This window comes from Pseudopipra pipra, chromosome 10, assembly GCF_036250125.1.
Source record: "Pseudopipra pipra isolate bDixPip1 chromosome 10, bDixPip1.hap1, whole genome shotgun sequence".
Classification (NCBI taxonomy): Eukaryota; Metazoa; Chordata; class Aves; order Passeriformes; family Pipridae; genus Pseudopipra; species Pseudopipra pipra.
The window spans coordinates 8,385,952-8,413,170 of NC_087558.1; the positions used below are offsets into that span (position 1 = coordinate 8,385,952).

General features: G+C 41.2%; 1 protein-coding gene and 1 long non-coding RNA gene across 16 annotated transcripts in view; one reads left to right on the top strand and one right to left on the bottom strand.

Annotated features, from left to right (window-relative positions):
• Positions 1-3,700: 3,700 nt before the first annotated feature.
• On the bottom strand, positions 3,701-25,569 carry LOC135419524 (uncharacterized). Its single transcript, XR_010433037.1, has 3 exons — positions 24,269-25,569; positions 13,675-13,805; positions 3,701-11,424 (listed from the first exon to the last, which is right to left on the bottom strand). It is a non-coding gene; the product is annotated as an uncharacterized LOC135419524 (long non-coding RNA).
• The window catches only part of ATP11B (ATPase phospholipid transporting 11B (putative)), a 64,910-nt gene continuing 61,439 nt past the window's right edge, over positions 23,749-27,219 (top strand). For 7 of the 15 annotated variants that reach the window (XR_010433035.1, XM_064665960.1, XM_064665952.1 and 4 more), the window contains exon 1: positions 23,750-23,968. Coding sequence is in view for 13 of the 15 variants with exons in the window: in XM_064665960.1 (XP_064522030.1) it covers positions 23,942-23,968 (27 nt within the window). In the remaining 2 variants the exon portion in view is untranslated. Of the gene's footprint in view, positions 23,969-27,219 lie in introns of all 15 variants that reach the window. The other 8 variants (XR_010433034.1, XM_064665951.1, XM_064665961.1 and 5 more) reach the window with 3 other exon arrangements.

Consider the following 27,219-nt stretch of genomic DNA (forward strand, 5'->3'; position numbering starts at 1 on the left):
TACATTGCTGAGGGAGTAATATAAATAGGGTGAAAAAACCGTGTCCTTTCTGTATGGTAAGAGCAGAGAACTTGTTTATTTCACAAAAATGTTCCTCTCCTAAGCATTGCTTCTTATACAGTTAGAAAAATCTGTTGTTAATCTGTATCTGTATTAAATCTGTGGCATAAAATTGAGGGGAAGTGATGCTTTTGTAATTTTCAACAATTCTAACTATAGGATTGAACACCGGGAGCAGGACTGACCTCACCTGGGTGGTTCTGTACAGCACCTAACTCAAAGTCAAATGTCTTGTAAATCACAGTAATGCCCACAGGAAGTGTACAGAACTGCAGGGTGCACTGAGAAAGCTGGATTCCTTAGGGAAACATCAGATAGTGATATTATTTCCAGGCTATTTTTTTCTAAATTGAGACTTTAGCTACCAGACAATTTATGCTGAAAAATTCAAGATGCACCTCAAGCTGAATTTTGCTGATCAACGTTAAACTCTGTAGAGGAGGTGTTTTCCCTTCTCTTGAACAGGGGAGTTGGAAACTTGCTGTTGACATAGCAGTCATTCTGCTGCAAATGAAGATTTTGGCCAAAACTGCCCTGGTCATCCTTGAAAGCCAAGGCACATCTGTGGGCCTGACAAGCTGCTCACCTTTGAGCCCTCCCTGGGCACCAGAGTAGCTCAGTGTGGGTGTCAGTTTTCTGACTCTGCTTGCAAAGTGCTTAATGGTGACTGAACCCCAAATGATCAGTCGATTGTGCACTGTCCTCTCCAGCAAAGCGTGTCCTCATGAACGGTATCTGTCACATGAGCTCCCCCAATGTACTGATTACAGGGATAAACAGTGGATGCTGGGAACTACCCAAAGTGATGGGTGAGCTTTTTAGAGCCTGCCTGTGTTGCAGGCTTCAGTTACAAAAAGCATGGCCTTTTTTCTCTTGTTCTCTGGTTATTTTGAAAGTGTGTTTGGTTTCAGAGCTAATGGCGACATTGTTTGCTTGCCAGTCAGCTGATTGGCCATTGTACTTTTAAATAGGAGGGATTTAAACTAATGCTCTATAACTGTTCTGGAAAAAATGTAACTTTACAACTGGGCTCAGATAATGACAGAGAGAAATGCCACTCAGTATTGCAAGAAAGCTGCTTTCAAAATGATGTGTAGCTGCAGTGGGGAAAAAATGTTGACTGAGAACTGGTAAAGCCATGGTCCACCTGATGTTTGGATGATGCTCTTATAGCTGGTTTGTCAAGGGCACCTGAAGAGTCAGCTATTGCACTGGAAAAGCAATGGAAATGTCATCCTGTGAGTGCTCAGAAACAAACATATCACCATGTCAGGGTCATCCCCACAGTGTTGCTTTGCATTTCCAAGACTCATTTCTGAAGGGAAAAGTTCTTGAATGATATCGCTCGACTTTGGTGATTTCAAAGGCATCTCAGATCAACAAGACTGAGGCTGACTGTATGAGTAAGTCCTGTCTGAAAGTTGGGGAGACAAGAGCATTTAGGACTGAAGTCAGAAAAAGTCCAAGATTTGTTCAAAGGGAGGTAAGAAGTCTATCACATACCCAGAACACATCCTCCCCACAGAGCACAGGAGCTGTCAGACAGACATCTCCGATCTGACTATTTAAAGCATTCTGACACTCCTGTTTTTTTCCTATTTGTATGCTCAGAGAGGGACAGAGAAGGGTGCTTCTGCTTTCAAATGAGGCTGCAGCAAGAGAGAAGAGTGTGCCTAGTGCTCCTTTTAATCTGCCATCTTTCCACCTACCTGCCTGAAGTAATGATAATACCCACAGGGATTTGCACCTCTCAGCTGGAGCATGAAAAGTTCTCCAAGGAGGGTGAGGCACTCCGTTTCAGAGAGTACCATAAATAAAACTGCCAGGCTCCAGGGAGGACAGACTGGAGATGTATATTTGAAGAGTTAGAAGGCGGGGAGCAATTCACCTGTGGGGATTAAGGATCAAGATACAGGGCAACAGCAGTGCTAAGGATGAATGTGGAAGTCAGAGGGAGTGGTAGCCAAAGCCATGTAGCAGGTTTTCGGGCACTGGGCTGTGTTTCTTCAAAGACTGCCATCTCCTCTGGAGGGGAGGGCTTCACCTTGCAATCGCTGCATTAGTTTGTCAGCCGCCTTCATACCCTGCCCTCCCACACTCAGCAGTGACTTTCTGAACCCTCTGATGCTCCTGTTTTCAAATGTATTTCCTTATTATTTTCCCCAGAGATAAATCTCTCTTGTCAGTGCACTTCAAGCTATGCTTTCAGTTGTTTTTTTGTTCTGTTATTCTCTGTAAGTGCTGGTATAAAACTGAGCTGTCACAGAACAAATCGGCAAAATAATTGTCTCTGACGGGGTATTCACATCATGTAACTGCCAGTGTCTGGCACAGATATTTAAACTAGCCAGAGAAACTGTTCTGAATCACAGAAAGGCTTTGATTTTTGAATGTGTTGTAGGTCTGAGTGTTCACTCCCCATTTTGTCTCACCCTCAAGGTCCCACTCCTACCCCCCTCCCCCCCCCCCAGTCTGGAGGAAGCCTTTGCATCATCAGCACATCCAACCTGGAATATTAATTGAATCTGTGAAAGATGGAGAAGAAGTCATGACAACTGTCTCAAAATAAGCCTCCCCCTACTTACTCCCTGCAATCCTGCTAAGTGGCTCCAATTCACATTCTGGGGATGGGGTTAAGGATCTGATTTAGAGGTGGAGCTGGCTGAGTTCAGGATGGCTTTTGGGGTTACTGCTGCTGCCTGTCCATCCACCCATGCTCCCTGGAAGCTGAGATGGTTTGTGGGTGAGCTCCAGCCCAGCTGCAGCCTCCAGCTCAGCACTGCAAAGCCAGGCAGAACTGGTAATATCGGGGCAGAGATGAGTAACTGCACTTCTCACATGGGCATCTTATTTAGGCACACAAAAATAGGCTGATTACATGCTGGCTTGTAATTTATCCTGCTCTTCCCTCACTTTGATCTTAGAAGGAATAAAGACTAAATTTTATGAATTGTGTTCAAGTACTTGACTATGCAATTAGGAAATGCAGTTTGAAAGTCTCACTAATTGCCTGTCTACACCATAAGCCATTTAAATAGTTTTAAAAAATTTATCCCCTTAGTACTTGACCCTGTTTCATAGAGCAACTTCCTTTCACTTGGACACCAAGCCAGTACCCTGGGTGCAAAGGCAAGTGAGTGACACGGTGCAGGGGAATCTGCCTTTAAGACAAGGAGTTTCTCCTGCAGCCATGGGGTTTCTTTCTCCTCCCTTGTCATCTGCATCTTCACTCCTCCTGTTGCAGACAGACTGACACTACCCATGAGCGAGGGAAATATGTGGCAGTAAATCAGGGAGGGTATCTGCACTGGAAGTGGGGGTTAGGAAATTTAGAAAATCAAAAGCCCTGAGGTTCCTTTTGCTCCCACGTAACCAAGATCGGTTTCAAAACGACTGCCCTGCAGAATCCCCATGATTGACAACTTCAGTGTCCAAATATACTGCCTAAACCCAACACCAGATTACAAGGAGGGCTCCTTGAATGTGTCCCTCAGTCTTAGTCTCTTTCCCTAATCTGCTGCTTACTATTTTGGAAGTCTGATTCAGGCCAGCTGTTCATATGTATGTATTTATATACATAAGTATTTTCATCTGTGGTTGCTTTATGGTTATCCCTGATAGATTCTAGAAAGCCATCAACTCCAGACAAGGTTTATTAAAGGTTTTTAATCAGCAATTTGGTTTAGATAACATAAATGTTGTTAATAGTATATATTGATGAGGAAAGAATTGTACCCAAGAGTCATGGATGAAGACATGTCATTTCAGACTAGCCCAAAATTTGTTGTTAATACCATGTACAGAGATAAGTAAAGATTTTTTTATGCTTTTAGGTAGACTTTAGTACTAGAAAACTGCAAGCTACTAACTAATTATCACTGTTATTAAATGTCTGCCTTAGTGCAGAATACAGCTTATGAGCTTTAAAGCTTACACTAATCAAGAAGCATGATCAACCACTGATGTAGGTCACTTATAGCTCAGCTCATTTGTAGCTGCTCCTCCCTGATGTTATTACTTAAACATTTATATTGATTAAATAAAAAGTTACAGTTCTATGATGTGAAGTAGGGGAATCATTACATTTTGATTATTAGGAAGTCAGTCACCAGTCCCATTTGCACAAATACTCAAGCTGACAGAAGGACAGAAAATTAAATGGATTCAATAACACACCATCTGAATTACATCACTTATAAAAAGTATTGGAGCTTCTATGTACGACTTAAGTGCGGTAATATTCTCATTTTAATCACAATTATTGTTTTACATTGCAGAGATACTTAGAGGCATGTAGTCACTGGGCTATGGACTATTGAGAGGGAATCTTTCTAAATCTCTCCTCTGTTCATGTACTGCAGAGGTGTCCAACACTTCTGTGGAACAAGGATCTGGACACACATCTCAAGTGTGTGTCCGAACTACCACGTGCTGTAAACAAGACTCTCGCTCTGTCCCAGTAGTTACTGTTTTCATTCACAGCAAAACCATTTCAGTAGGCAGGCTGCATCCCATGGAACACTGCTCCTTGTTAGTCAGAGCTTTATCCTAGAATAGAAATTAAGCAGATTCAGGTCTGCATTTCGCTCCTGGCTCAGCTTGCTCTCTTCACTTGGTTCCTAAGGATATCCACTGTGAAGTGTTTTAACATGCTTAGAAGAAAGTCCTTGTATTGAGGCTTAGAAAAGAGAAAGGAAGAAATCAGAGTATGCCACCAACTCTAGAGTAACTCTTCATCCTGTGAGCTACTGACCTGCTACTGAGCTGCCCAATTCCTACTTATATTGGTTCCCAGGGAATGCAAATGCATTATTTTTATGCATTCTTCATATTATAAAAAATTTTGCCTTAGAAGTTTAGAAACTTTTGTGCATGTCAGTCATCATTAGTAGTTGATACTTACATTTTGGTTCTCCTTTCATTCACACTGGTGTAACTGAGGAGTGGTTTGTTTAAGAGCAGATGGAGATCAGCACATCACTACTGATTTATAACCATGGCTCAGAGTTCATAGCAACTGTGGCTCTTTCCCAGCAGAGTTATAACAAAGAAAAGCACTATAATTCAGTCCTTGAATTCAATGCCATAATTGACATCTAAATGCTTAAAACTGGAGGCAAGCAGTCCATAGCTGTGAGGTCTAGGGCTGCTTAGCACAAGTACAGAAGGAGAATATTGCAGGAAGAATATGAAAGAATATGAATAAAACTTAGGAAGTCATTCACACTCTCTTTCTGGATTACTTAGACATGTATTTTAATACTATCTCCTTTCTAGTTCAGGTAGCATTGAGATCATGAACCAAAGTAGCAAGAAACTTCACAGTTAATGGTGACATTGTCCTTAACTCATCTGGAGCTGGAAAGGAGCCTTCATGACACAGCAGAGTACTCTAAGGACACAGCAGCAAACTTAACTGATGTTTTGGCTCTGGCAGTGTACAGCACAAGTGTAAAATAACTTCAAAAACTTGGTTTCAGTTGACAGACATTACTAGTGAACAAATGCCTGAAATGGGCTATTAGGGACAGAGCTAGTTTTTGTCATCAGTTCTTTACTTACTGGTGCTATCCTGAATTTGCATTTATGTAATAATTTGGCCAGGGCTAAAGAATCCTGCAAAGGCTTGGTCTGCCATTCCTTTTCCTTACCAGTGGATGGTTTTCCATGGAGTGCAGTGAATACTGGGTTAGACCCAAAACTAATTAATTTTCCAATAGCTTGTTCTAGAAGATATTTTTAGTTTATCCTGACCTAGCTGCATTGTCATTTTGTTAAGAGCACTTTTGTAAAGTAATTCAATCGGATGTACTACTACACAGAAGAATCCATAAAGCAACATCTTGCGTAACACGAGAGATGTAACAAGTTATCAGGTAGGAGCTGGCATTTCCATCAGCTCATCATGTGACATCCTGTACAACGTTAAACGATCATGGTTTACTAATTGAAACAATCCATCAGTGTGAAACTAAACACTTGCCAAGGACGACAACCCTTAATTCTTGCTTTTAGCTGCCTCTGGTGTAAGGGCACATCTATGGCTTGGTGAACCCTATTCCATTGTCCAAGCCTCTGCACCAGGAGGTTTGCAAAGAAGTGGCTGCCTGAAGTTCTTACCATGTGGCAAACAGCCTTTTCTTTTTTCCCAGCTCCGTTCTTGGAACTGGCTGAAGTTGTCTAGAGATAGGTTTGTTGTTGTTTTTTTTTAACAGAACTTGGCCTGTTGCAGATCCCCATATGAAAAGTCACAGCAAAAATTTTAGCATGGAAAATTTGGCCTTACTCCTTTAAACAATTTGTTTAGGCCACAGTTTTCAAATCCAACTGCCCAGACTCAGCTCTCTAACATATGTCCTTTGAAGCCATCTGCAAGGATATCAGAAGCAATTGCCCATGTGTTGACATGGTCTTCCTGACAGGATACACCACACATGTCGAGCAGGGCATGAGCCCCTAAGTCAGAGGCTCCAGTTCATGCTGCCATACCAATGTAGGCAATCTAAATTGATAATTTCATTAGGATCAACAGAGGGAACAACAGAGCTTGAAGTTGAGCATCTACTTGAAGTTATGCACAATATCAAACTGGTACCTTAAGTCTGCACTGAGGCCTCTTAACATAAAGCTGAGTGCCTTGGCAAGCTTATGTCCACCTTAATAATAAATCCTGGTGACACAACCCCTTTAAGAAGAACAGTAAGAACTGAAGCCTCCTTAGTGGAAGCAATCTGCTTTGTTATGTTTCAGTGCAGCCAGAATACTTGGAAGATCCTTCTATCTTATTCTGTGCTCTCTCTCATTATCAGTTTTTTCTAAAAGCAGTATGGTTCAGTCAATATTCTTTTAACTAGCTTGTTCCTTTATCTGGCTAGTCATTTTAAGAGCTATCCACTTGCCTAGGGAAGTCTGTGTGTTTTGATTTTATTTTTATTTTGAATGACTGCAGTCATCTGGCTGTTTATGTGAATGATTAAAGTCTTTAAAAGCCCTGATGAATTTTTTTACTCCCTTGCTTCCATTCTATTCCAGACTTCTGCAAACACAGACAAATGTATGTTGTTTTTAAAAGAAAGGGCTGTTAACAAACAGTAAATAAACTAAACTCAACTGGACTTCTATTAGAATGGCAGACTAATGAGCCGAGTAATTTGAGTGATATAAATAAGGAATGGCCAGAAGCAAGGGAGGCTGTAAGAAAGTCTATTGTAACACAAGACTGGGTTCACTGAAGCCTTTCAGCAGAGTGATTATTTTATAAAGAGCCTTATAAGCCAAGGTCTTAGGCTTGATCCTGCTCGTACCCCTGTATTGCTGACAACAGGGTAACAGCATTAGTGGGATCTGGTTTTCCTGAGTTCCAGTAGAACTGGAGGGGACTGTGGTCTCACTGATGATCCAATATGATGCATTTGATATGTGTACATATATCAGTTTTGAAGAGCTTACTAACAGATTTTGGAGCATCACAGTATAGGAAATAAATAGGCACAGGCACTGGACACGACACTAAGGTGCAGTAATAGAAGAGCAAGACACTTCAGGGATCATCTGTTATTTGAAAAAATGAGTGGATCTCATTCCACAGCACCAAGGCTTTTATAGAAATATTCCTCAACAGAGAAATGTTTCTATGAAATCAGCTTTCAGAACTGGTTTATGGATATCTTTAAGACAGCATCTTCCTTGCAGAAATTCTGCTAAGGTGTGCATATAGCCAGGACTTCTACTCGTATAGACTGAGCTGAAGATGTGCTTTTAAAGAGTAATCCCTGCTATTCCCACGTGGCTCTTCCTTAGACAATATTAAACATTTTTCCCAGTATATTGGCTGCCAACAAGTGGCATAGGATAACTACCTTTCACTCCTGTCTCATACTTTCCTGACTATGATTTTTGACTGTGCTTACTCATGGCTGTGTTGAAAGAAGACAGTGTAAATCAGAGAGTTTTAGTTGTTCTGTTGTTCCATTCGGTATTCAGGTTTTAAATTATTATAAGCTCATGCCTATAAAAGTGTCCTAGTTTCCATTACCTGTATTTGGCTTCCAGGCTACATACTGAAATTTATAGATATTATGCAGCCTACAGATGCTTTATGGAAGAACTACGTCCTCCATAGGCTTTGAAACTGAGACTGTATTTGAGTGGAGATCATGTTCAGGGACCAGAAACAAAGAACAGGCTGAGCAAATGCAGTTTCTTGTGAGCATAATGGCTGGAATTTTAAAGGCATTCAAAAATGGCTGGAAGAGACTCCTGAGTTATTTCAGGCACTTCAGAGTAAATGATCATGCCCTATTTGTACAGTCTATGATGTGACAGGAACAGAGATTCATCACCTCAGTCCCGAGGTGTTGGTTGATGCCATTAATATTTATATTAGCTTTTCAGGGTGCCAGGAATCACTCAGTGCTCCTGAGAATGGTCCTCAGAGAAGGACCACTGAATGGCAAACTAGAGCCAATGTCTCTTTGGGTTTTGCATTCCCCAAAGCTTAATGTTGTGTCATCCTCTTCTACTTAGATGCTGAGTGGCACTAAGCAGTGATCTCTGCTGCACACAGGGAGCTGCTTGTCCTCCTGTGACATTTCTGAGTTCTTAGAAATTACCAGAGAGCTCTTGGGACCTTGCTGGGGCAAGCAAACAGACATCAACGCTTTTACAAAAATGCATGTGACTGGCACTGTGCTTTAAACTGAAAAAAATCTTGCCGTATCATTCAGGTATTTGTAGCAAGGATCTGAAAATGTAGCTTGAAAAATACAGATAAAGCTGATTAGTCCAGCTCATAGCACAGTATTGGTAAAGCACAAATATTTCTGACCACTTTTCTCTGAACTGGTTCAGCTTGCTTTTGATTATATTTTGAATTTGCGTCATCTTGAAATTTTCCCTGTAGCAGGTGCAGATGAGTATAAGAACTGAAGCAGAGAGCAGCAGTGTGCTGCTTGGGGAAATGGCAAGTGACTCTATAATTTACTCAGTGGTGTGTTTCTACTTATAATTATTGCTAATTCAAAAAAAATCAGTGCAAATTGCATGACAGCACTGTGTAAGACGAGTGCAGAGATAAAACATGAACACAACCCGTGCCTTGTAGGCTGACAAATGAAGTGTGAAGTGCTATTGTTTGTTTACTGACTGCCTGAGCATGAGATGAACGATTATCTCTGCCTCGAGAGGTAGCCCAAGGTTTCCCGTGGTATCAATCTTCCTGTTTGTGATTCATTTGTGCAAACAGTAGAAAGCTGAGCATGTAACTGTGAAGGCAATTACTCAATTACTTCTCTGCCCCTTAAAAATTGTGTTGCTTCTCCGTTTCGTTTTGAAACTCAGGGTTGCACCGGAGCGAGCCAGGGAGGGTGAGCCCCACTCCAACCTGGACATGACAGGGCAGGTCCAGAGTCACAGTTATGCCTGTAAAACCTCTCCACTGTGAACTGCTGCTTCCCAGCAGCAAGGTGTTTCTAATGAGCTCACATGCAGTAGGAGGAGAAGCCGGATCCACCAAGGTACACCTAGGGCTGCCGAGGTGTGGGAGCAACCTGTCGTCCCTCCCTGGAGGAGGTTGCACTTATGTTGGTGTCAGGAGACTGTTGGACAGGGTTGGTTTTAGGGTGTGACATCCTTGTTGTGCTTCCTGTGCGGAGGCTCGAGGAAGCCGCAGGGGTGAGGGTTCACCCAGCTCACACCGCAGCTGCAACGGCAGGATGTGCCTCACGTAGGTGCAGCCCTGGGCCTGCTCTGTATTCTCTATACTGGCCCAGCTAACAGCAAACTCAGTGGGGAAGCTGGTCTGGGCAGCAAAAAAATAAATAAATAAGACAGTCAGGTGTGAGCCTGATAGGTGTTTGAGTCCTCTTCCAGTGTAAGATGAGAGCAGAGCACCAGTGACTCAGGGGAGCTCCTGCCATCTTTCCCTGCTGCAAAACCATCACCCTGTGCTTGTCCCAGAGGGTCCAGCTCACAGCACCTCAACTGGGTACTTTGGGAAGCTTGTCTCCCTCCCTCTCTCTCTCTGTCTCTCTCTCTCTCCCCCCCTATGCTGTGCAGAATCCCAAAGATTATTTCACATCTGAACTGCTAAGGTGTGAGGTCTCTGCAAAACCCCCTCAGCAGCATGCACCACACAGCAGCTTAAAATCCCTGCTCTTGCCAGGTAACATTTCTGTTTTCCCACACCAAGCATTTAAATGTTGGTTTGCCTTCACATGTGCTTCTTTCTTTCTGGTTTTGATCTGTACATACTTCATTCACTCCACTTCTGGCCATCTGACTGCCCACAAAGCACTACTTGTCTGCAAACCAGGCTGGAGGAGTAAACTGGAAAATAAAAAAAGCTCCCAGTGAAAATTGTGGAAAGCCTAATCTTTTTAGTGGAGTAACACAAAGACGAAGTGACTAGATAGTAGTCTGTAAATATTTACGTAAATAAGATATCTGATAATAATGGACTCTGAAATCTGGGCTGCTTCTTGTTTGAAGTCATTAAGTAAATAATAGATTCTTTTTTTTCTATCACAGACTAAAAATACCTACTTTCACCCAAAAAGTAGAATCTGCATATGGCACATACTGAGTGAAACTCCCCGGCCTGTAACAGGAGAAAGTTTAGGCTAGTACGTTTGACTGGTCTGTGAAGCTACATTATCATCAACCACTACAATAAATGCTTTAAAAGTAACTTTGTAGTTCTTTATCAGCTCTTGAAGAGAGCATTAAAAAATGAACAGTGGGAATATAATGAAAACAACACTATGATGAGACACAAAACCCTAATCTCCCAACTCACCAGGCCATTGAAGACCCTAAAGAGAAACTGAATCACTTCTTGGTGTATGAGAAGTACCTCAGAAAAGCACCTCTGTGTAGCAGATCTGCTCACTGAGGCAAATAAAACACCAATGACTTAAAAATCTATTCTTTCAAGTATTGTTAACTTTTGCCAGAACCATCTTTCCTGAAATGGAAGCGTTGGAAGGATGGGGACTAGTTGTCCCTCAGGAAATGTTCTGTTGGTACAGCCAACTCACAGCAATATGGACTAATTATGAACAAAAAATGCAAACAAACACAAATCATTATTTGACCATACTGGCTTTTCTCCTGGAACTCAGTTTGGGTGCTAAAATAATGTGCACCCCACTAACTTTGGTCCTGAATTTTCCTGGTTTGCCCAGTCCTTGTTTGTGTAGCCAAGAGCCTGCAGGAGCATCACTGGTGCCTGATGACGATGAAAGAGGCTAATTTCCATGAATCTGTTGGAACTGATCTTTCAGATGATTGACTCTCCCTGTCCACACATCATTTCCTTCCTTTCTTCTCTCCGATTCAAACATTGTTGATCAGCTTTTGTTAAAACTGAAAAAAAAAAAAAAAAGAAAAAAAAAGAAAAAAAAAGATAAATTATTCTGCAGGAAATAGAGATCTTCGAGGGGACTTTTTTTACACTTAACCCAGCAGCACCATTACATTGCTAGCAGAGTGGAAGTGTATACAGTACAGGCTGCTGCCTCAGCTATCTGATCTTATATAGTACAGTCTATCTGTGTACCAATTTGTAACATGTCCAAAGCCTTGTGAAAGCATCCCCATGTGTAGAATTACATTTGTGTCATATTTATTTAATGACATATCTGCTAATACAGCACCTGCTCAACAGAGTTGCAGACTACATTGAAATCAATCACTGTATGCAAACTGCCTTTAGCAAACGGGATAGGTTGTCTGCCCAGCTTAACTATGCATATCTCTGTGTGTTCATCTTTTTTAACACAGCTATTAATCTGGACTGTAAGACTTTTTTGACACAGATTAAATGTTTTTCAGTTTCTGCTGTGTTTAACTAAATGAAAACTGGTGCTCTTGCTAGAGTTGGAATGAAGCTGTTGGAAGTCAGTGGCTGTCAAGAGTCAGGGCCTCTGCATAATTAGGGAGAAAATTCAATATCCAGCCAAAGCTCTCGCTAAAGCTAGAGTTTCTTCTAAGTCTTTGTGTGCATGTCCTTGGAGATGCATTTAGAGATGTTTGAGCTTCAAAAGGCCATGTTGGGGTTACCACTTTCTGGAGGTGCCTTTCTGGGGTTCTTGTGGCTGCAATGAAGTACCATGGGCTCTGACCTGCTGTCATATTGGGGCACGTTCTGCTCGCCCTCCACATCAGATACATCTCAGAGAGGGAAAATCCCTTTCTGCTGTGCTATGTTGACCTAAAGCCCAAGGGCTCATCCTCATTCCATTTACATCCCTGTTGTAACTCCACTGATACTTACCTAGACTTCTTCCTGGAGGACTAGCGCTCCTAAATGCCTCCAGAATACAAAAATAAGCATTTGTCTCTATACATTTCAACAGAGTTTCCTTGCTTTGGAAAACTGTTTTATTTAATTTGTGTTTTAACGCTCACTTGGAAGCTGGAAGTACTTGAGCTATAAAAGGAGCTTTGTGTACTCAGTGCAGCTGAATTCATTTCCATCATGAAAAATATACTAATCATCAGCTGCAGCAATATGTCTTGAATGTTTCTGATTAAAGTGTCCCCCAGAAAGATGTTCTAAAAGTTGAGGTAACCAAAAGAAATCTGGTTGGGCTTTTCTTAAGGCACTGATACGAATTATAACATTAACAATGTTATATTAAATAAATATTACATTTTAATTAATGATTAGTGATTCAGTAAATAAATTAATGATTCTGTATACTATCAAAGACTGACAAGGGCTTAATTCTGGCCAGCATTGAAGGGACAGCCAGAATCCTTCCATGATTAATATAATTGTCTTTTATTCATGGTTTTGGATGAAAAATACAGTGGGTATAAAAACTGACAGTGTTTCTTTAGCTTCAGAGGCAACTTTCATATTGGTGTTACAGGCCCTCACTGCCATAAATCAAACAAGATGGTACATCAGCTCCTTTCCATACACACTTCTTGCTTTCTGGTTAAAAGACTATTTTTCAGACCTGCCATGACAGAAATCCTTACCCACTCAAATATTGGAGAGCTTTTCTATAGCAGGAGATACCAACAGAAAAACTGTTTCTCAGCTGTATGTGTGCCATCATTGTCACTATAAAGGGCACTGGCAACTGAAAAATATCTGACAAATTGACAGCTTGACAGCGTCCTGAGATGGTGAATTAATCCACCTTGGCAGAAGGCTGTTGATGAATATTTAAATAGGTTAATAGTCAACATCAGAACGCTGAAACCAAATACAGGCTGGCAGCAGAAGGGAACAGGTAAATCTGATATCTAAATTATACTGTTAGTACTGTGCTTCAATCTCAGAATGAAAATTAGATCCTCAAATCTGAAATAAAGGAGTTAATACTCTTTCTTTACAGATATTTCTCTGAGTAACCGCCTTTTCTTCGAAAGAAGGTGCTTGTTTCCTTTAATTTCTGTGTGCCTTCACACAGGCAAATCCCCAGTTCCTTATTCAGCTCCAAGACACACACGTTCAAATAGGAAGTTGGATAAGTTTGAGAAAGAAAAATATATTAAGAATAAGTAAATCCTGTCTGGGTTGGTGTTGATAAATTTTGAACATATCCATGAATGCTTCAATTTTTCTGGTCTTTTTCTCAAAACTTGATGAGAAATACTTACTAGTTTGACCACTATAACAGACAGGCAGACAGACAGATGGGAACACATCTCTTTGGGGTGGCTTTCACAGTGGTTTTATAGACAAGATCTGTAGTCCTGAGGACACCATTAGCCCAGCACCAGAGCTGGAACTGCAATAAAATGAGGAGTGAAAAAGGAACATAAGGAAGCGCTGCAATGATGTAGATGCTCTAACCTCAGCTGTTCACTGCTGTACTTTCTGGGTCACCTGCAGTATCTTTTTGGCAATATGCAGAAGGGCAAACTCAGCTGGCACTGCATACATTTACCTTGCAGAATATCATTAAAAATGTACAAGTTGGACCATGCACTTTGCCCATATCACTTTCGGGTACTTGCAGGTGGCATTTCTCCAAAGGGCTAATGCGGTTCGATAACAATTGTTTGTGCCATCTGTGGGCTCTGTAATGAATTCTTTGACTAACCCAGAATCCTGTTTGGCTCCAGAAGGGCTCCAGGGCAGCCATGCAAGTCAGGTGCACTGGAAACTATCTATTTTCTAAGGATAACTCAAATCCATGTTAATAATGAGAGCTAGTGCTGGTGAAATCCATTTTCATTGTGCAAATTGAAGACTGCTTCTCATGGGAATCTGTTCTGGGTCCAATACTGATCAGCATTTTTATTAAGTATTTGGATTAGGGAATACTGTGTTATTATATTTGCAGATGATAACAACCTGGGAGGAACTTTGAAGGAGAGAAGCCAAATTCAAAACAATCTTGGTAAAATAGATAAATAGCTTGGGCGGTGCTAAAAAAAATGGTCAATGAAAAAATAGGAATTACTTAAGAATAATTGCTTGAACATTAGATATAAAGTGACTGATTTGGCCTGCCAGAAAAAAAAGCATGCATTTGCCAGGAGTCAACAGTGTAATAGCTATAGGGGAAAAACACACCATATCTTGTTATGGGTTATACAAATACACGTGAGATAAATGAAATTATTTTTCCACTGCGTGCAGCACAGATAAGGCCTCAGTTAAAGTACAAGCTCTGTTTGGTACTTGTCAATTCAGAAAGGAGGTGGCCAACTGGATAAAGTCCAGATGAGAGCAACAAAAATAACCATGGATTTCATCAGAAAAACTTAAGGAAACTGGGTGTTCTGCAGGTTAAAGAAGGGCTATTTTCAGATAGTACAAAGGTACTGCTCAGTATTGTTCCTCATATTTGGGCCAGGATAAGAAGCAAAAAAATTTACCTTCTGGTGAAGCAGATCTAGGTTAGAAGTTCAGAAGAATGTAATGCTTTGGGGAATATTGAGCGTTTGTAATTGATTTTTAGGAGCAGCTGGATGACCAGGATTGGCTGGTGCAGCAGGCCTTGGGCAGCAGTGTGGAGCTGGAAAACTGCTGCCCATTTTATTTTCTAGAAAACAGTTGCTTAACTCACAACTGATGTCAGTGATACTGAAGTATTTGAATATATTTTTTTGTGGAAGAAGCAAAACTGGGGATAAGCAAAACAGAAGGAAATATATTAACTTAAAAAACATGAAATGCTGTTTTTTGCTTGCAATGGCTCGTCATCAAATAACATAAATACTATATGCTGAGCTGTTCTCTTACATTTTAGCAGGTATGGTAGTACCTGCCAAGGAACCTGTAAATTATCCAGTGGCTAGTAAATTCATCAGTCAAGAAACTTTACTATTAACTATAATCTCATATTAGATTTGAAGTCTTCATATAATTAATACAAGCAATCATGTCACTACCATTATCATTGTGATGTTTATATCCCTGGTTGTGAAAGAAGCATGAGTTGTGTAGAATGCAATAGCAGTAATTAAACTGATCAATGTAACTGGAAAAGAAGACAGACACCTGAGATCTTATTTCCATTGACAGGCACTAAGGTTTGGACTGCATGTGTTCTTTTAGCCTCTGACCAGATAATATTGCCAATTGTGTCACTAAAGGTTAGTTATGCAAGGCAAAACTTAGGTAATCTGTGTGGATAACACACACAAAAAAATTACCATAAATATAAATTTCAATTTGTAAATTTACAATTTTTTTTTCTAAATCACTTTTATTGAACTGTATCTTTTACTTGGAATCACTTAACACTGATGCACATATTTAAATGGTGGGGACTATTTGCTTCCCAATTTCAATTTGCAGGGATTGTGTTGGGTTTTGTCCAGATATATTTTAACAAGTAGATTCATGGGAAGTATGATAATAAAAAAAATAAAATAAAATTGGAGAATATTTGTAGGTCTCATTCACCAATTTATAAATGTGCATTTTCTCTGCTTAAGAATGATTTCTCTTTTAGCAAGTAAGAAGTAGAAGGAATAATATGTCAAATGTGAAATAGCTCATTCTTTCAGCACTTCCCAAGAATAACTTCAGTAAGATCTACAGAGGAGGGATAAACCTCCAGTGGCCTAGCATTGTTCCCACTCAATTCATCGAAAAGCCTGCTATTTATTTCAGCTGGACGATCTCACAGCTATTTTAGCAATTAGGTTCACATAAAGAATTAATTACATAAAATTATAAGCAATTTGTAGACAAATACAAAGAAATTAAATTAACTGGATAAATTATATGCTATGAACCACTCAGCTGTAATAGTTATCTTTTGCTAATGTGCACCCTTAGAAATATTCCAAGTAAAAGATACAGTTCAATAAAAGTGATTTAGAAAAAAAAAATTATAATTGTCATAAGATTTTTTCATTGATATGGGGATTACCTTAAAAAGTTTTTGATGAATTTGTTAAGCCAGTAAATTCCAAAACATCTCCTGGAAATGTACCACAAAACAAAATCACTAGCACTCCCTCCCTTGTTTTTCTGAGCCTAGCATTTAAATCTGCACTGGATACTGTCCCTCCTGGCCATTTTTCATGGAGCCTGTGAAACAATTTCATATTATACCAGTGGCACAAATCCTAGAGTAAAATCAGAAACAGGGTTAGGTTGCCCACAGGGAATTTAGTGTTCCAAAGCTAGAACTGATTTATTACCAACTGGTTTGTTAATAGCCGTCTTTGATATCTTCTGGCTACTTTGAATTATGCATTGTTGACATACCCTCGGCCAACTTCTACTGATATTAATAAAAAAGTGAAAACAATAGACATTCAGCTAAGGACAGAGTAAAAAATATTTAAAGACCTCTAGGTTTCTTCCAATAGGTGCTTCAGCAGGGTGAGGCTGAACATCTTACAGCAATAGCATCAGTAAAGGACCTTTGCTGTGATCAAATATACAGTACAGGAAGCTGGCAGAAGGCTTCTCATTCCATTAGAACCACTACCAACTAAAAATATATGCTTTCAGAACAAGACGGGAAATTGGGAAACAAAAAATAAAAATATGTGAGGAAATCACAAAATATGGGAGATTTATAGATTTACAGCTGCAGCAGGCCTAGATGGAGAAAGTGAGACAGCAGAAAAGGGATTAGGATTAGGATTGCTTATGCACTTATATAACGTTTGTTCTAAATTTGATTACAGTACTCAGTAAAATGAGAACTCAGTATTCATCATGCACAGCAAAAAACTTCACGTCAGTATCATCATTTACATTTGCAAAAATAATTACGAATCATTTGTAAAATGCTTCAATTATGTTAATCAGGCAATGTTTTGCTACACTTTGAAGACATAAAGCATTGTAGGAACTTCAGACAGAGCAGCCATATGTTTGTTTGTCTCATATGGCTGCAGGAACATCATCTGTCATGTTCACAGCTACTTTTTTTTTGTCTGCAGAGACCACAGACATCCCTGCATGGTAGATTATCACACCCTACTTCTAGAATAGTAGGCCACAAAGGGATTTTTAAAAAATAATAAATATATACACACACATTCTCAGATTTTGAGTATCCAGCTTCAGATTCATAAAGCTTGAGTTTAAGTGCTAAACACTTCCTATGGTTTTATTCATTCTATAATGAAGTTTGACTCTGTAATCATAGACAGGTTTTCAAAACCCTGAGCCTACATGACTTTTCTTGAAGCTTAGCCAGAAGTGAAATGGGAAGCTGTTGTGGAATCAGTGGTACCATGATTTCTCATTAGACTTTACATATACTTTGCCTATATGATACACAATTTGTCCTGTTGTCAGGAACTGCTTGGAGCCAGCACAGCATTGCTGGTGGACACACCTACACAGGAGATTTGCCTGGATATAAGGAGTGGGTTACAAACTCACATGTTAACACGTAGTTTAGGTAGGAAGGATGGTGGTTAAAGAAAAGCAGGTGGAAAGATAGGTCTCATCATAAATACCAGCCAGAGATGTGATTAATTTACAATTTCTGAAGTGCCAAAACTTTACTCTAAACATTGTGTTGGAAGGAAGAAGTGTTTTTGCCAGCTTATTCTGTTTGGTAAATGCTTTTGCTTAACCCGTTTGCTGTATAAAATGCATCTCTGTTAGCAAAAATTGCTTTTACAGCTATACTAATGAACAGCCTCACCAGTGTTGAGTAAGTGCAAGCTAATGATTTTGTCTTGATCGGTGAGACCTTCTCCTTCCCACTGATACATCTGAAACCTGTGCTCATGGCCAACATTGGCAAAGATTTTCTGCTTTGTCCTTTACAGCCCAAGGTGGCTGTATCAGTTTTAGATGAGGCACTGAAATTTTCTTCACCTCTCCAAAGTGTCTGTCTTGCCCCTCAAAACTGTCTCTGCCTTGTTTCTCGAGGCACTTGTGTAACCCAGACAGGCCAAAGTCATGTCCACCAGTTCAATCTCTCACACTATTGAAAAAGGGGCAAACTCACTGATATTGGGTAATACCCAGCACTTAACACTGATGCACATATTAAAATGGTGGGGACTATTTGCTTCCCAATTTAGGAGTGCTGCAATAAGGCTCTCCTAAATTCTTTTGCCTTTACTAGTGAGGGAGGAGCCTTGAAAAGGAGCTCATGTAATCACAGCAGGTTGCTGCTCGGAGAGGTAAGATCATCTGCTCCCAGGTTAGGTTTTCAGCGTTCAAGCTGGCTACAACCCAGCCAACAGCACAGCAAGGAACACCTCCAGGAATATCTACCTCATAACTGGAGTGCAGTATAGGGACATGTCAGCTGGCTTTATATGAGCTAGCTCAAATACTAAAAAGCTGAAGCCTGGAAAGATAAAAAATATGTTACGTTATGTTATTTATGACAAGCTTACTTCATAACTAAATCCCATAGAGATTTACGTGACTTGTAAAGTCTGAATCAGAAGGCTCTCAGAAGCCCTCTATCCAATTCAGCAGTTTGTCCTCCAAGACACGGGATACTGAGGTTCTACATGAGGGTGTTTGAAATCCTACCTCCCACTACCTGGAGAATATTCCATATCGTAGATGTTACACTATTTCGGAATAAGCTTATTAAGCCAAGAGAGAGTGTACAGCCATGAACAGAATTCCTGTGTTCCTTTCCCACAAAGTTCTCAAACTCCATTCCAAAGGAACATATCCAGGTGTGTAACTGTTTGTATTACAGTTGTCATGGTAGTGTCCTAGGAGACCAGTGTCAAGGGACCTGGATGCTAGTCCCTGTGTTTATTCTCCAGGATTGAATCTTTCTTTATGCACTCCATGGTCTTAAATGAGGTGAAAGCAGGAAAAAAAAAAATCCCCATAAATCCCATATATTATGAGTGTTTATTAAGAAATCCCAACATTGATTTGCATCCTTTTCTGTCTGGTACTTTTTCTAAGATTAACCATGAAGGGATGTGTGAATGTCAATAATAACTTAGAAAAGGAAATTGTTATAACAGGATGAGGATAAGAATGAATTAGTTGGAAAACTGTATTTTTATAAATCATTAAATAAAGTCTGGGGAAAAAAATCACATTTTATAAGGATATCCAAGTTTAAAACATAGAAAACCTATGTCAATGTCCAGGATATAATAGCAATTAACTGATTATCTTAGCGCATTTCCTCACTAAACTTTTGTTTTGCACTTTCCATCAAGACAGGACCATTGGAGACATTCCAAACTTTATGAGCTGTGGATTCAAAAATTCATCTCTTCCCTTAAAAAAAACAGAAGAAAGGAAAAAAGGGGTATGAGCAAACAGGGGTTTATTCTTCATCCTGGTCATGCTCAGCTTTATGAAGATAAGGGATGGCTTTTCAAGATTTCCTCTTTTGTCTAATTGTGGACAGTTTCCCTGGGGAAAAAGAAAACAAAACAGTTCTAGAGAAAGCCACAAGCCAAACATTGTGGCCTACAGGCAACACATAATTAAAAAGTTAACAGTGGGGCTGAAAGGGAAGATGAACTATTATGTTTTCCACAGCTTGCTGTTATCCTGGGGCCTTGCAAAATGGGTTGCACTGATCTTGACTTGCATTTAGCAGGCCAGGCTATTCCACACTGCCAGGAGATGAGGTAAGTGTAGAGCATCTTTTCATGCAGTGTGGTGCAGTGCAAAGTCTTGTGTGTGTGTGTGAAGGGGACTAACAGGTTTGACCTTCTGTGTGCCACATGGAGCCCCTCACCTGGCACTCCGGGATGCAGCTCTATTGGGCTGAATGTGTTGGGTAGAAGTTGAAGCTCTACACTGCAAACAAAGCTCTCAAGTGAGAAGAAAAAAACAGTAACGGAAAGGTGAGGTTTTACATCAGGATCCAGGTTTTAGCAATTGAGAGAAAGGGTAAGAAGAAATAACAAAATAATGCATTATTGTGGAGATCCAGTAAGTGTCTTGGAAATGTCACCTTGTGCATCCTGCAATTTAATCTGATCCTATTTCTTGCAGGGCACAAAAAAAGGAGTGACAAACTGCACACAAGGTTTTCCTTTAAAAAGTTCAGTTCATTTTCTAATGCTTTTACTTTTTCCCTGAAGACTGGTTGCTCTAGGTAAGAATTCCCATGTGTCTTTAGATGAAGGGCCTTGTGACTGAAAATCAGCCACTTATTATCTATATATAATGCTTCAGCCAGTAAATGAATGCTTGTGGAAAGATGCCTTGAAGAAACCCTGTGTCTCTCAGGCAGCTTTTTGTCTCTATGGATTAGAAAGAAAACAGGCATTTTTATAGTACACATTTTTAATTAGCACCATAGTTATGTAAGTAAATAATGAGTAGATTAAAATACTCATTTAAAGAAATTACATTTAATTAAAACCAAAATAATGACTGAGATGAATTCTCCATCAGGAAGACAGTGTACTGTAAGGAGTATTGCTGCTCTTTGCTACACAAACCTCCATCCCTGCTCCGCACCTCTTAGGCTTTGCTGTTTTTCTGTTTGGCCCCAAAGGACAGAGGTGTTTTTCAGCTGCAGCACAAGACCTGGGCTGCCCCAATGTCAGAGCACCAGAGCACACCATTCCCTTTGATATCAGGTGCCCCGTTTGCACTGCAGCAGTAACCTGGGAACCTGGGATGGGGCTGGTTCACCGAGGGATGTGACAGGTGAAAGGGTTCAGCTACCAAGCACTTCAGAGTTTCAAAGGCAGAAATGCTGGGGGCAGCTCACCCTCTGGCATCAGTGCTGCACTTCCATCTCATCTCATCTTGTACTAAATGTGGTCACACAGCACGACAGCACTTCACCAGCTCCTGCTGAAGAATAGCCCCAAAACACCGTTCAAGAATAATGGAAATGCGTGAATGTCTTGCACAGGAACAAGCTCAGGGAGTGACATCAGCACCCCCAATGTCAATTTGATGGTTGCGTGTTCAGGCAATGATTCTGTGGTTACCAATGCTTAATTTTACAAACCCAAAAGTAGCACCATTCATTACATAAGAATTACTCATGCACATCTAATTAAAAGCTTGCTGAACCCAACATTTAAGTGTATGTTTTTATGTTTGTGTACGCATTTTTGTATCAGACAACATTTATATCCTGATCTTGCTAAACAAACATTTGAAATCATTGCTCTCATAGATACTTAACTGGGAAGATTGGAGTCTCATTAAGAGAGCCTTAGTGATGGGTTAAACCTAATCTTCATATCAGAAGGTGACTTTTCTTCAGCAGTTGCTTTTTTTTTCTGTATAAGCCAGCTGTGTGAATGCAGGTGAGACTTCAGGGCAGTATTTTAAAGTGGGATCTCTGATGTGAGAATCTTAATTCTTAATACAGTTGACCTTTGATTTGAGAAGTGCTGGAGTGTTACTGTCTAATCAATATCTGGCTTGAATGCTCTGCTTCAATTTTCTCCTCTGAAAACTATTTGTCTCTCAAGGGTGAGATGAAACTTCATAAATGTCTAGTGTGAGCTTTTAGACAATTTAAAAGGTGCAAGGTTCTACTGGGCAGGATGCTTGGAAAGGATGTTATTCTGGTGGAAATTTGCTGCTGCAAATTTCTTGCATGCAGCAAAATAATATCATCCTATCAATATACTTTCATTCACTAAGATACATACTTCTTAAAGGTAAAAATACGAACTGCAGGGTTCAAATCACTTGCAAATTGCTTCCAAGTTTTGTCTGGTGAAACAGTATCATTACAGCAATGTGGAACAGAAAGCGCAAAGCAGCTTTATGTAACACAACTGCAAGCCATGGAAACAGAGCCTTGCAGAAAGTGCAACTCGTACTTGAATTTGGGAGGGACAGACAAATATACTTGCAGTTCAGAGAAAAGGCATACAAATTTTAGTGTAGTGGTCAGGACCCTGTTCTACATCTGATGATAAAGAAGGAGCATGAATATTGAGTGTATCAGTTAAGCTTCTGGCTTAAGGCCACTCTCCAGGCAACGTGCCATAGCTATGAAATCACTGTTATTTTCGACTTCACATTAGATGAATAGGGTAGTGCAAGCTGTTTGAAACTCAGCTTTGATGTATTTAAATGTTTTTAAATAATGCCTAGCATTTGATACAGAGTTTTGTTAACATTAGCTTTCCAAAGCGCCTGATAAAAATAGTTTTATTCCCCTCTGTTTTAATGTTATTTTTCTAATTAAATGCAGATGCTTAAACCATCAGCATTCAGCACAAGATTTAGTTGTTCAGACATTATATCATCTATTTTAATCCTGAATTATGTTCTAAATTTTTAACTGTACACTAAACACTATGGCAGATACGACTATGACTCGTTGCTGTATATCATAATTCCCTGGGAACAAATGGGAACAACAGGAACAGTGCTCTTCACACACAAAACCACTTCCCTTTAAGTCAGTGTCAAAGTCGTCATGGGCTTCACTGAGAACTACATTTGGTCACAAATGCTCAGGTCTTTACTGCTTAAAATAATCTCCTTTGGCTCTTAGTCACACAGGCCCAAAAGCTGCAGACTAGTATCGGTGTGTTGCAAGTGTTTGGTGCTGAACAGAGTTTCGTTTTCTTAAGCAGCAGCTGTTTTCAGAGCAAAATCACAGAATCACAGAATTGTGATCATCTAATCCAACCCCCCTGGCCAAGGCAGAATCACCCGGAGGTGACATACGAACACATCCAGCTGGGAAGACCTCTTCCAGTGGAAGATTTCAAAGAAATCACTGCCCGACAACACGTTTCAACACCCAATTTTAACCAAGCAACAGTTCATGACAATTCTGCAGCAGCAGGGAGAGAGCAGGGCGCCAGATCCTCCCAGCACCTGTTCCTTGCCTTGGGATACCCAGACACTGTGCACTTGTGTTTAACTTCAAACCAGCGGCTATTTAGCCTCTTTATTCCAACGCGTGCACGCTTTGCATTTTTTACAAGAAAGCAAAGAGATAAAACAATCAAGTTGCGAAGCAGCTTCACTTCGGTAGAAAAGGGGAGTCTTCAGGCGCTGAGGCTCTGCCTGAGGGCGCCGAGCCCTGACAGGGAGGTGGGATTTCGCCCAAATCCCTGCAGGAGGCTGCTGGAACTCGGGTCACTCGGGCCCACGCACCGCCCTTGCAACCCAGAAGCGGCACCTCGGGGCAGTGAAGCGATGGAGACCACCCGCAGCCCCGGCCCGAGGCGGACCACCACTGCCGCCCTGCACCCTCCTGGCCACCCCTCACCCCGGCCCCTCTCCCCGCCTCCCCCGCCCCGACACGTCACTTCCCGGGGCGGCCGCAGCGCCGGGACCGCCGGCTCTGAGCGGCCGCGCTGAGATGGCGGCGACGGCGGGGCGGTGGCAGCGGCGGCTCCTCGGGGCCGCGCCGGCGGGGCTGTGCCGCTCCTGACTCGGCCCCGCGCCATGGGGAGCAGCCGCGGCGGGCGGCTCGCCTGAGGCGGCGGCGACAGCGGAGGGCGCGGCAGTGCCGAGGGAGCCCCGCCGCGGGGGCCGCGACCCGCTTCGCCGGGGATGCTGCGCTGGGTCCGGCAGCAGCTGGTAGGTGCCTCCCCCCCGAGCCCCCCGCACTCCCCGGCCCGGCGGAGCCCCAGCTCGGCCGCGGGCCGCGGGGTCGGGGAGCAGCGTGAGAGCAGGGCCGGGGTGCGGGAGGGAGGGGAGTCCTTCCCCCCGCAAGGGCTGCACTTGCATCGTTATTGTCATTTTTAAAAACATTACTTTTATATTTATATTTTTATTTTTATAGGAGGTTTTGCGGTGTTTGTTTGTTTGTTGATTTTTTTTTTCCGTTTCCTTTTCTCGAACCCCCCCTTGTCACAGGGGACAGCGCGTTCCCCTTACCTGTGCCCCTCTCGTTGGGAAGAGCTCCCCAAAACTTCCCAGAGGAATGACGGTGCCTTTATTCCCTGGGCCGGCACTTCAGAGATTCGCAGCTTCTTCCTCCTTCCCGTTGCGAAATCTTTTCAAGGCTCTTTAACCCGACGTGCTTTCATCTCGTTTATTTCCCGGTCCCTGAGAGCTTTGCACCCGCTCTGTGCGTGCAGAGGCTTTGGAAGTGACGAGAAATGGAAAGAAAACGTCCGTGAAATGCGTTTGGCGACGAAAAGCACTTGGAAAAGGCAGCGGTGAGGGTGCCTGTCCCCCCCCAGAGGCACTACTTGCTGTGCAGTGTTAGAGCGAGCGAAGGAAACCAGGCGGCCGAGGCTGTGCTGCTTTAGCAGGGAAATACATCGAGTTTGACTGTTTTCATTTGAAGTGTTGGCCGGTTTCCTGCCACGTCCAGCATTGTTCCTCTTGCGTTTTCTCTAAAAGAGAAATTCTTTCCAAGTAATATATTTGTAAAATAACTTTTTCCACTCACTGCCGTTACCTTGCATCGCAGATGTTGCCCAGGTTAGTACGAGAGCTTACATTAGTTAGGGTTTTAGATTTTAATGGTTAAAGCTTCTGTCCCACTAATGATTTGTGTAAGTTCTTGCATCACTTTTTACAAAAAAAAAAAAAAAAGAATAAAAATTTTTGTGTTTTCTTTTTTTCCCTGTTTCTTCCCTGACCTCATTTCCCATGGCCCATAGATTTTCCCAGTTCTGTGTCTGAAGCACAGAGCTTGTGGTGATGGTCTGAGTGCCAGCTTGACAGTGCTCACTAGTTTGGTCCAATACCAAGAGTTACTGACCTGGAAATTAATTGCTCTGTTTGAGCTCTGACTGTACTCTTCTGTTACAGTCATACACACGGTTTTTAGAAGAAAGCTTGCTTGGTGTAACATAGCTGTCATTTTTTCCACTTGAAGGTGGCTTGAGGTTTGTGTTTGTGGTTTTCAAAGCAGCGTTATGCAGTCTTCTGTAGAGTTTAGATTAGAACTGTATCAGTGCTAGCAATTCATGTATCAAACATGGTTGCTTTTCTCCCAGGGAGTACACTGACCAGCTTTCCAGAAATCCGTTTGCCCATAATCGAAAGTAAAAGCCTCGTATAATAAGATGAGCAATAAACCTGGCACTAGGAGGTTTTTGTGCTTCTAAAGGAGACTGATGGGAAAATGACTGTTTAAAGCTTGCACTAGTTTTGACAGGGAAGGATTAGTGTAGTAGAAAAACAGGATAATAAAAGGTCAAGTGTCTTGAACAGACATTTAAATATGGTACTAAGGGGGAAAAATTACTGCAGTGATACATGTTTTGTGTTTTTGTAGATGTCACTGATGTTAATGGCTTGGTTGTTTCATAGCTCATAAGGATGAAAAATGGCCTAAAAATGGCCTGCATTTTAGTTCCTAAGGACACTCAGACAATTCATCCCTCTGTGTAATGGTTGGTTTAACATAGAGCCCACCATGCATTTGGTTCTTCTCGTGGCTGTGATGTTTAGGTTCTGAAAAAATGTCAGAGGGCCAAGAACATGGGGAAAAATGCTGACAAAATAACCAGAGTGAGAAGTGGGATGACAGAAATATCTGAATCAAAGGGTGCCAAAGTTTGTGTCTGATAGAAGAGAAGAATGTGTGGGCTTGGATACCTTTAGAGCATGCATTTGTACCTGTGCTTGATGTGGCAATGGGCTTTAAAAAAAGTGTTCTCATCCATACAGGAGGGTTGAACCAGGCAAATATGTGGGAGTGATGTAAGTGGGATGTTGTAGTAATACAAAAGAAAAACGTTGGTGTGCAGAAATGCTCAAAAAGTAGTAAGAGATTAGGGGAAGGGGGAGGGACTGATGCTTTGCTGAAGGTGCTTTTAGGTAGTTATTAAGTACTCTCTATATGAAACCAGTGAGTTGTTTTGCAACTTCTTATTTGTTTAGGAGAACAGTATTTAATATACTAAGTGTCCTGAGTGTATATGGTCTTGAGAACTCGCATTTTCAAGAGTTGTAAAAGGGACATGGAAAATTAAACAGGTGATCTTAAAGTAATGAGAAGACCTGGTATGGAGTTCAGATTATTTCAGCTAAGTTTTTTAAGTGGTGATTTTTAAGTGATATATTAAGTGATTTTGCTGTGCTTTAGTCTGTGAAGACCTATGCATGCCTGTAGACGTACAGAAAGGGATGCCCAGTCCTCTGAGAAGGGGAGACATGCTGAGAATGTAAGACTTCCTTCATCTTTGTAATGATCTTACAAATCCTTAACAGTTTTCTAACTGAGGTGTTACATATTTTTTTCAGTGATTTGTTGTATATCAGGAATTGAATGACAGTAATTCTCTTACTCAGTCTTCAGTGCCTATGTGACACAAATTGTCAGGTTGTTTGGTATCTTGGCCCTCAGTCTGTTTTTTTTGTTTAGGAAGAATTCACACCACTCTACAGAGACAGTTTATCAGTTTTTCTTCATCTGTTGCTGTCCCATTTAAATAGACTGTATAGTAATTCATTAACTTTCTAGTTAATATTAAAAAGATATAATTATCTAGTTAATAGTTGGATGTACTTAAGTTTTAGTAATGCAAAATGTAGAGAAAAGTGGAGTTACAATTCATGGCTTTGAGTAAAATACCCTGAGGTACTTCAAAGACAAGCTTTGCACAGGAAAGATGCTTGAGTTCCAACTCTTGTTACCTTGAGATCTCAGAAAGGCAGGGGGCATGTGGATTTGCTGAGTGTTGCATAAAGCCACAGGCACAGCCAACTCTGCTTGAAAAAAGCAACTGGATAAACAACAGTTGATAGGAAGCATCACTAGTATTCAGGAATAGCATAGTATGTTTTATTTGCCTTTCCAGCTGTGATGGGTTAGATGACAGCTGATCTGTGTACGGCAGAGGGGGGTTGTGGCTCCCCCGGTCGAGTTT